Below are 10,958 nucleotides of genomic sequence, written 5' to 3'. Positions count from 1 at the left end.
TAGGCACTCTGGCGGAGTTACTTTGTGTGTGTGTTTATAAGTAGTTTTAAACCTTGTGATCCACAAAACAGCATAAGAGTAAAAGAGTAAAAGAAGAACTGACTGCGTTACAGCACCCGCTGCTTGTTGAGAGTAAAAGCGATACACGCTTTCACGTCTTTTTTTAGCGATTTTTTTTTTTTTAGAAAAAAAGTCGCTAAGGGGTCTGAAAACTCGCTAAATATAGCGACAAAGTCACTAAGTTGGCAACACTGTCTGGGACACAGCTTCTTCTTCTTCTTCTTCGGGGTTTAACGGCAGCTGGCATCCTTGTACATGCAGTGCTGCCATCTTCTGTTTCAGTCCGTTATTACACTCTTAAATCCTACTACTCATTCCTGCGTCTTTTGGGATCTTACAAAGCTTCAAACGACGCGTCGACTTAAATCAGTCGTTGACGATTTTGATAGTCGATGTAATCGTGACTAGTCGACTAATCGTGGCAGCCGTAACTACTTCTGCAGCAGCACAAAGTCAGACATGTTGATCAAGGCCAACACCTTAATCATTGCTTGTTTCTTAGAAAATTAGCATTACTATTTTACAGTTTGTCATTTGGCTCATGTGTCTCATCTGATCATTTATACATGAAGTACAAAGAGTTAAGAGACAATATTTATTGCTTGACGACACAATAAATTTATCTTGAATATAATTACTGAAAGTTAATTTCAATAGACTGAGCGTGTAATAGGCTAAGCTTCACTCCAATAAACATTGTCGAGTGAAGATGATAATTGCTCAACCTTTTAATAATCTCCCTTTCATCCATTCAGAGACACTTACAGACATATTCCAAGTTAAGTACTTTTGGCTGAGCACATGCATTTGGAATAAGGCCAGTTTACAACGACACAATTATGGAAAATAATTCCTTTGAGAATAGAACAAGTGAACAGTATGATAAATTAAATTGTTTTTGTGTTTTTTACAGTGCTTAAGGGGCATTCCCCGATGCAAAGTTTTTAACTTGGGAACTGCTATTTCTTCCTATTATTTTGGAAATCTTAACATTTATACTTGATATATTTATAAATATAAACAGCATTATTTGTTGTTAGCTTTCCTATAAAGATTTGCTGGGATTACACAGAACATCTTGTGCGCATGCAAAATATGAAATAAATATGAAAATAATAAATATGAAATAAACGCTGATCAATTCAAAAACTACAAACGGTCATGCAAAGTTACATATGTCAATATATTTTTAATTATGATACTTTATTTCATTAATGCTCCACTCAGAGCCAATAAGAGTTTCACAGAACATCTCAAAGTGGTTAATCTTCGCCGACCATAAATTAAAAGGCTGCGTCTGAAGCTGCCGCTGCTGCTATTCGTAGTCCCTCATTACTTGCTGATGATAGATTATATGCCTTCAGTTAATCATCAGCAACTAGGAAACATCAACAAACATGAACATGCTGTGAATATGGAAAGCTCTGCTCCCTGAAGCCATTTGGATTTTGATCCAGACAAAGTCATGCTGACAAGAAGCTGATGTCAGTGTGTTGCAATTACAGTACACTTCACATTCTGAAATGCATTTAGACCAGAGGAGCGAAGTGCTGCCTCTGTCTCGCAGTCGGTGATTAATATGTGGCAGCATCGTGATGCTGAAATGCTGAGTTCTGCGTTTAAAATGTTTAATAGAAATTACAGACAGCAGGACAGCACACATCCAAAGACACACATGAAACAAACAAACATACAGGCAAGTATGTTTTTAAAAAATGATACAAAGTACCTTGTCCTTCGGGAGTCTCTCCGAGAGGATTGACTTCAACTTGAGTGGCGTCGACTTTCAGGAACAGATCATAGAGCCTCTTAATCTGATCTGCTGCCTGTGAGGTCCACAGAGGACAGTAATTACCTGATGGTTCGGCTCTGAGTAGTCAGCCCTGACAAGGCTGCTCAGCCTCCCACACAGGCTACATAAAACATGGCAAATCACCTTCAACATCACCGTGTCTTTTTATGGCATTAATGTGTAAGGAAGGCAAAGTTAAATTACCTGGTGTTAGCACACCTTTCACTTGATTGCACATACATGTAGTATCGATGCATACCTGTTTTGCTAATGTGCCTTTTGCATTTAAAACAACTGATATTTACAATGTGGAAAACAAATGTTGTCAGTGAGAATACGGGATATTAAACACGACTGCACTTAAACATTATCAATGAAATCCTCCTTTTAAAAGGAACCTCTTTTTAATTCTCTATAGCTTTGCTTCTTTAGTGACAAAGGCAGTCTGACAGTGCAGACAGACGCGCAAAAAAATTGTATCTGCACAAAGCTCCCGTCGCCACACAGCTCCTTCAAAACAGTAAAGGTATTTTAGAAATGCTGTAATTATGTCTGAATTAAACAGCTTGGCAACTGACAAACAGCAACCAAGGAGAAGCGCACTAACAATGCACACAATTAACCAATAATTTTCTATTTCTCCCATTCCCTGTTTAAAATCAATTTCCTTTCAGTATCCAGCAAAAACAGGCCATAAAAAAGGATGCAATAAAAATGTCATCAAATCAAGTTTGCTTCACAAAGGCAGATTTGATTTTTACTTTTTTTGTAATTTATATATTTCATTATTCTGTGTGCTAGGATTTGAGTTATCTGATTTCTCATGCCAGTCAGAGCTTGTGCAAAAGAAAACAAATTAAGCCCTTTTTATACTGGACAAACATCTGACTTTTCTCTACAGCGGGAAAGGGTACAGCTGCATTTATCATCGGTCAAATGACTCTAGTCTGCTTGACGGCGTTTCTGGGTATTTATCGGCTCTGCCTTCAATCTGCAGTGATGGAAACATGACTTGCAGATTTTCTGTCCTTTTCCAGCACAAAGCTGTGACGTCGGCTTACATTCTTGACATGGCATGCAAGGCTGAAAGTCTGTCTGCTGTGTGGCTTTAGGCCCACACTGTGAAGCCTTTCATAGCTCACAGACACTGTAAACACACCTGTCACCTCCCCGGCAAGGTGCCGTTAACCCACAGACACAATTCAGCCTTTTTTTATACTGTATATGGGCAACAGCCTGCATGGATTTACTAACAATAGCAATCACACAAACGAGAAGTTAACTGTTTTTTCCAGTGCTCGTGACGGCAAATGTGAAACAACACATAGAAAATCTGAATAAAAATTAAAATTTGTGTAAATTTGCCCAGAAATAAATACTTGAAATTTTGCCATAAAAATAGGGTTTAATACTAAGAGGCAAAAAAAAAAAAAGATCTAAAGTAATCTTAACCGAGCACACATTTTATTCAGACTGTGAGCTTGGCCTACTGCTGTGCTATTCTTCCTCAGCTTTATTTTCAGAGCAAATGCCTGAACATGACTCAAAACTTTGGGGAGAGGAGAGAAAATGTTTGTTTCGCTGTCCTCAAAATCATAACTGGCCCACTGAGATGAGTTTTAGTGGCTAACGCATGATTCACTCACAAAATCAGTGTGTGCCATGTTCTACCAAATAATGATATCGTTAGTACTGTAAGCTCCCTAAGCCTGGCACAGTGCTGTGCCTCACTGCCAAGTATGACAACAGACCACCTGGCAAGTCAGCATAGTATAATGACACTTCACAACTTGCCTCTGGAAAACTAATAATAGCCAAAGTATGGCCTATTTATGACTGGGCAAGCATCTGCCTGCCTACATATATATGAATGTCAGAATCACTGATCCTTCTTTGTGACTTTAAAGCCTTCCATGGGCCCATTACCTGTCTCTGCAGAGCTCCTTTGAAACCCAAATTAGCTGCCATGCGAAGTGCCTGGTCGTCTCTCACACCTTCAAAGATATCTATGGCTTCCTGGTAGATTTGTAGAGAATATGCAAGACAGAGGAAGACAAACAAATGAAGACAAGAAGTAAACATTAGGCTATATCCTAAATAAACTATGCAATATATTTCTGATAATCATACACAGAATGGACCAACTCTCTAACAGCAATAGATGATCACAATACCTCCCAAAAATATATCTAAAAGTGCTCATCACACTCATCAAACTTTTATAAATGCTTATGATTATCTTATTAATGAGTGCTTATTTGTAGTAGCTGAAGCAGTCCCTGAGGTACTAGTGGAGCATCTGCACATGTACGAACTGTTTCTTTCCTAAACCATGTCATTCATTTTCCTTTGTAGACCACAAAAGACGTAAACTGTACAAAACCAGAATCAGACACCAGAGTTATAGCTTGCACAAAGCAGGAGTACAGTAACATGGTGTAACATAATAAAATTTCAGGGAGCATATCCATCACCAAGACCAATGCCAGTTTGCAAAATTAAAGAAAGTGATCCAGATCTATCCTTTTAGATCCTTTACCCACATTCCACCGGGTTTTTATAACATGCAGGTAATTTATGCATAATGCATCGACTGATCTGTGGGAAGTTCTGGGCATGTGTGTTTATTAGGATTGGGCAATTGGCTCCATATTCAAATCGTTCTATCCTCCCCCTTTAGCACTGCTGATGACTGATAGCATCATTGTTGGCAGAGGAGGTTATCCGTCCTCCATAAAGCAGAGTGTGTGACCCAAAAAAGCACATGGTTCAGAGAGAAACGGTGGCTGATTAGAAGCTGAACATATATAAATAAGACTTGCTGGCTCTTTTACTTATTTACCTCACACCTACAGTTTTATTCCATTTAAAATATCTCACCTGCTTCTTCTGCACTTTTCACCAACTATTCCTATGCACGTTCTTCACTGACAGAAACCCCCGCGGGGAAACAAAAAGTTAAGGAGACCATATATAAAGAAACTGCAGTCACATTAAGCTCCAGGATAAAGGAGGACAAAAAGTCAGCCTGGCAGCCTAATATATCCTCCTGTTTTCTCTCTTTTGATGATGATGGATCAGTGTCACTGCTCCGCAGACACATCCATTTCAAAGCAGTGCAAAAGTCCGGGCATGAACCTGTGTGCACGCTCCTGTGGAGGCACGTCTGTGTTCCAAGTGCTGGTTAGATGTGGAAGTGCAAAATCAAACTGTAGTGAAGCAGATTCAGTTTATTATGAATCTCATAGTAATGATAATTTCATGTATCAATGTGGAAATTAGGTTTTTATTTTTTAAAAAATCAACTTGATGGTGCTCACTTTGACACCATCATCCTTCAGCAAAACCCAAGTGTTTGCATTTCATCTGGTAGGAAACATGACTTCAGCAGCCTAATCTTCACTGCCCATCTCCTAGTTACAACATCATTACTGCTTCACCTATTGGTGACATCTCATCCATCTGTACAGACAGTCTGTAGCACCAAACAGGGCTGGACAATAACTATTTTAATCATTTTGTTTGATAGTAAAACCACACATTTCTCATTTATAGAAACTCTACAGTCTTTGGTGAAGTTAATGTAACGTAATTGTCTCAGCTTGATGTTTCACAACGCACATTAGCAAAATAAGATACACGTATATAACCTTTGGAGGTAGCCATCTGTAAACGCTTCAAGGTTACATCTGCTAACGACGATGAGGCCGTGCTGTCGAGAAGCTGTAAATAAAATCTCATTAATGGCAAAAGAAAACATCGAAGGCTGTGTGTGTTTGCACATGTTAAACTCCAGTGTGTTCCTGTATGCGTGTGCCGTGTTCAGCTTCTGCTGTGTGTGCGCGAACAGATCCCAGCTTCCATCTGGAAACTCGGTATGATTTCAACACCCCCCCCACAAAAACCTTTATCAGTTTTAAAGTAAGATGGTGAGGGGATTATAAAGAGCTCCACTGTGCCAGTAAAGAACAAGCATCATGGTAAGATGTCTAATTCAAGGAAGTTTGGACTGCTCTCAAGTTTTTTCCCCCCTCTTTCTTATTCTTGTAGCTGGTAATCACTGACAACTTAGAAATGACTGAAAAGCAGAAATGTTATACCTTAAAGATGAGTTCTGGGGTGCTGGCAGCCACCTCCTCGATATCCATACCTCCCTGGGGGCTTCCTACCATGACAGGACCATTGAAGGAGCGGTCCATTAGGATGGCAAAATATGTCTCCCTGGTAATATCCAGGGCCTCAGCAACCATCACCTGCACATTGCAAAGCACAAACAGAGGGGCTGGATAGAAGAAGGTAGCTATGCTACTGATCTGACATCACTAAGAAAACATTATTATTAAGGGGAAAAAAAGGGAAATAAGTCATTTGTGTTCCCCTTTATTCCGACCAGTATTTACAAAAACTCCGAAAATGTTTAACTTTATCTTTTAAAAGTAACACATTTACAACTAGCTGTACAAAACAAGAACATAAGCAGAGTGCAGAGATTGGCACAATCTACGTGCAACAGCTCTGAGGAAATGTCATCTGTTATGAATAAAAGAAACAGAGGCAAATAGAGAGGGATTGTGTGTTCATTCAGAAAGAGAGGCAGGAGGAAGCAAGCAAGAAGCCCATTTGAAAAGGAAAGGAAAAAAGACTTGACAGGAAACTATCAGTTCTGTGGTGGTTAATGGGGTGCAGGTTTGGTGGAAGGGGTGTTTGTTTGAACATGCACAGCCCTTATGTTCTGCTTCCACCTTATCGCCCAGTGAATGAGGATGGATCGGCTTTTCTGCGCTCCGTGTTAACAGACAGCGCTCCTATCTTCTTGTCCGAAAGTTGTTTTCCCCACTCACTCAAACAACCTTTTAAGTTGCCTGTCGTTTGACTTATACCAGTTTCTTCTCTCAAACTAAACATATTCTTTTCTCCACAGTCTATTTCTATCTTTCTCTGCCTCGCTCACCTGTCCCGCCTTGTTTCCTCATCTCTCATTCAGAGCTATGAGAGTGAAAATCCACACAGATACACGAGTGCTGCCCCTTATCTGTGTTGTAGGACGGGTTGAGCGTTGGTGTGTGCTCCCATTGGCAGGTTGACAGCTGAGCTCTGGCTGTCATCGGAAACGCCGGGTTCTGACTACACCGTTATTGTACTCGAGCCGTTAGGCGGCTCTTTGCCACGTCAGATTTCTGTGCTGTGTGAGATTTTCTTGGTAAGACAATGATTGTAGATGTCCAATTGGTTTTCACTTCTCTTCTCAGTCAGATCTAATCCAGGTTTTGGCCATATGTTTGTGTCTTTTATCCGCCTTTGCCTTCTGCCTCAGACAGCGAGTTAACTCTGAGCTTGTTGAATTTTCTGTAGCCGCCGTCAATAAAAATGATGTGTGATGCTCATTTGATTCAACGTAAACTTTACAGGGGAAACAGAAACAGAGATGAGGAGAGACAAAGAGGAAGGCAGCAGGACACACAAACAAGCCACAGACTGAGACGGCTTCGTCACCTGGAAAACGTCTGTTTTCAGGGGGGACGACATGCAGCATGCGAGCAGAGAAAATAGTATTCCTGCTTGTTAGTGGCGCACAGAAACAGTTGTTTACCAGACACTTTAAATTCACAGTGGGTTCTGTTCAATTTATGCAATGAGCCATAACACCAGCTAGTGCAACCCAAAAGTAAACATCGGGGGCTAGCTACTATTAAAACTGAGCACAAAACAACAACAGCAAAACTGATATTAATATGACAGAAATTAATTACTGGACTCAAAATGACTTGAAATGAGGTCAAAAAAAGGCAAGAAAAGATAGCGAGGGTAGAGATCTTTTCCTTCCCTCTGTCTCTGCAGTGGCTCACCGTTTTCACTTTCACTCCCTCTTTTGGTGTCTGCTTAGTAGTCAGGTTGAAACCCAGCATCTTATTGGCCAGCTCACCAACGACAGCGGGGCTAAAGGACAGAGGTTGTAGGTCAAACAATATCACTTCTTTGAAATAAATCTTTATCATGAAGCCAAAAAATAAAAGACTTCTAAAATAAAGGTGGAAAAAGCAGGAGGGGTCTACAGATGAAAGCGCATTTCTTCCCCTCTCAATAACTTTGTTCGGTTGAAAAGAAATATGTCTCAGCACTTTCTCGGTATTAGTCCAAAATATTCTGATGAAGGACAGCTTTTGGGTACACGTGCACACTGCTGTGACTCAAACTCCGCATTTTCTCTCCATTTAAAAGCAGCACGCATGCTGAGGCTGCTTCTGTTAGCCTGCTCTGCTTTTGCAAGTGAATACAAATGAAGCTCGGGGTTGTACTCATCCTTTGATAGATGAGAGGAAGGTGAACTGTGCACTCATGTCACTGTCTGGGGACGATGAACTTCACTGTATCTCACTTTGAAAAAGTTTCCGGCCTTTCCGAACCCCGAAGTAGGGTGATGATGATACATGCTTGGGACAATTGTCATAAATCACCTTTCTGCCTTTGCGGTGGCAGCAAGTTGTAGCTACCTTTACTAAGAAGACAGCATTTTTTATTTTTTTATTTATGTATTTTATACGGGGGAAACTTGGTGGAGGGAAATGCAGTTCCTGAGCAAAGTAAAGCTCTTTTAAGATTTGTTTAGCCTTTTGAAAAATGCATAAGATTTCAGAGTGAGCCCTCATTGAAGAAATACATCCATCACACTTCGCAACTCTGAGCAGGAACAAAATAGTAGCACAAAACCCAATAAACCCGAGCGGGGAAACTGAAAATGGGGTGAGTAATGCTTCAGTCGACCTTAAAGCCCCTTTTTCAACATTTAATTGAGGGTAGTTGTTCGAAAACGAGACAGTGGAAGAAAGAAAAATGTTTATTTGCAGCCCGAGTAATCCTGACTGTGTCTTTGTGCCTAGGGAGCATCTTCAGAAAGCTCTTTGAGCCTCCTCGCTGTAAAAGCCGCTGTTGTTGGAGAAAATAACATCAATCTATTTCCTACAGTAACTCACAGTGTGAAATGCACGTAGGGGCATACTTACTCCTTCGTTAAGTGCACTCCACCTTTAAGGCCGCTGTCGAACACACCCTTGCCTCTGCCCCCGGCCAGAATCTGAGCTTTCAGCACGATCTCTTTGGCATCTGAACAACAGAGTGAGACATACAGAGAGATAGAGAGAGGGAACGAGACAAAAGGAGGAGAAGAGAAAGTCAGACGGAGCACTTAAGATATAAGCTCATGCCCTTGAACGCACCCTTGAGCCTGTCAATTATTTGTCCATATGATTGAAGGAAGGAAGGAGGGAGGAAGAAAACAGAAGGCTGGCTAACATTCCTTAGCAGAGTGATCATCTGCAAGACTTTGACTTTAGTTTATACTAAGGTCCTGTTGTAATGCATCACAAAGTTAACTCTATTAAGTCTACAGACAGCCGGATGGTGGAAAATAAATATCTTTTGTAACCTAATGTTATTCTTCTTGGCTCAGACAGTGACAGGTCTTAACCTTCCCACCAACCCAACAGGACTCGTGGACAACATCCTTTCATATACATTTCAGATAAGACTTCCTTAAACACCAATTATAGTGCATTCCAGATCTAAGGGCTCCCAATGAGGCATTCATCTGTTTATAGTCCAGTAAAGAACATACCAGTTTTATCAATGGACACTTAAGTCCATTAATTAATGTTTTTTAAAGAAAAAGTACAGGTGGTTTAACTTGTCAACAGCATAAATGCATCTTTTAAAGATTATTTTTTGGGGCATTTTAACCTTTATTTGATAGTACAGCAGTGAAAACAGACAAAAAAGTGGGGAGACAGAAGAGAGAGAAGGAGACACAGGTCAGCTTGAACCTGGGCTGCTGCACTATAGCCTTGTGGCATATGATCACCTGTTCACTCACTGAGGTAAACTGGATCTCTGAAATGCATTTTTTAAATAAATAAAAAGCAAAGGAAAATAAAAACCTCTGACCTGATGCTGGTGTTAGCTCAAAGGTCAAAGAAATACGAAACTAATGTGAAAAAAAAAAAGCAAACATCTGTCTCAGCTGCTGAAAATGGTAAATACGAACAATATGAAGGGACATTAGCAGGAACACAACCTGGATGAAAAAGCAGTGTTATACTTACAAAGCATTTTTGTCACTAAGCTCCATGCTTAATCATAATGTCAATAAAGCTCCCTTCAGCTGCTCTCTTATTCAAAAAGGGGTCGCCACAGCCGGTAGCTTCACATTTGATTTGGCAGATATTTATTTATTTAACATTAGACGCCCTTCCTGATAAAATCTCCCTGGAATTTGTGTCTCCTGCTGGGATTTTAACCAGGGAGCTTCTGCTGTTGGGCGGAAGTATAAAGCACTACACAATGTAGAGCCACTAACTGCGATCTCAGTACTGATCAAAATAACTGTGATGATCATTTTGGAGTTATCAGAGTATTAGTGGAACTACTTTCCCAAAGAAGTCAAAATCCTGGTGGCTATGCTAAAACAGTACAGGAGAGCTTCTGAAGAACAGAAATGTCTACAAATTTCAGGTGACTGAATTTCAAAAGACATATAAGCTAAAGTGGTGGACACACTGACAGAAGATTACCATTTCTGGGGTGATTGCCATTATAATAAATTTAAGAATTAAAAGATCCACATAAGGAAGAAGGAAAATAAAAACTTGGTAAAGCATTGGAAGTCTTGGAAGTTTGGAAACATGACCTTGCCCTAATTACTTAACCACCCAGCATCCCCTTCGCTGTCACTGCCACCTTCCAAGCAGGCGCACCAGGAGGTCGTCTCTGAGCTCTCTCTTCCGCATCTTACCCACAATCCCGCACTATTCAAATGGATCAGAGGACACTTGATGAAAGATGGTCTACAGTTAGGTTATTATTATCTAGGTGGGGAGAGTTCAACCTTTGACAGGTAGCTGCCAGCACGTTGGGAAGTGGGTGGAGGGGGCGTAGAAACGTGGTTAAGAAGACACCTTGACCTTGGCTCCTCCCTTGATGGCATTTAAAAAAATAAAAACTCTTGACGTCTAAGGGAAGGGTGGAATAGATCGAGGACCTGGTGAAGCTGGAGGGGCTAAAAATGTTTTCCATGTTCACTGTTGCTGCAGTTTAAAACAAAAAGAAGGAGAAA

The 10,958-nt window shown here is 40.5% G+C and overlaps 1 protein-coding gene across 1 annotated transcript in view; it reads right to left on the bottom strand.

The window, feature by feature from the left end:
• The window catches only part of suclg2 (succinate-CoA ligase GDP-forming subunit beta), a 99,310-nt gene that overhangs the window by 51,412 nt on the left and 36,940 nt on the right, over nucleotides 1-10,958 (bottom strand). The window contains exons 3-7 of the mRNA XM_005731194.1: nucleotides 8,854-8,953; nucleotides 7,699-7,789; nucleotides 5,953-6,105; nucleotides 3,779-3,868; nucleotides 1,790-1,886 (exon numbers count right to left, since the gene is read on the bottom strand). Of these exons, the coding sequence (XP_005731251.1) occupies nucleotides 1,790-1,886; nucleotides 3,779-3,868; nucleotides 5,953-6,105; nucleotides 7,699-7,789; nucleotides 8,854-8,953 (531 nt within the window). The remainder of the gene's footprint in view (nucleotides 1-1,789; nucleotides 1,887-3,778; nucleotides 3,869-5,952; nucleotides 6,106-7,698; nucleotides 7,790-8,853; nucleotides 8,954-10,958) is intronic.

This window comes from Pundamilia nyererei, unplaced genomic scaffold, assembly GCF_000239375.1.
Source record: "Pundamilia nyererei isolate P.nyererei 1_Seehausen unplaced genomic scaffold, PunNye1.0 scaffold00042, whole genome shotgun sequence".
NCBI classification, from domain to species: Eukaryota; Metazoa; Chordata; class Actinopteri; order Cichliformes; family Cichlidae; genus Pundamilia; species Pundamilia nyererei.
Note: the sequence above shows the minus strand (reverse complement) of the source record. Positions and strands in the feature narration are given on the sequence as shown.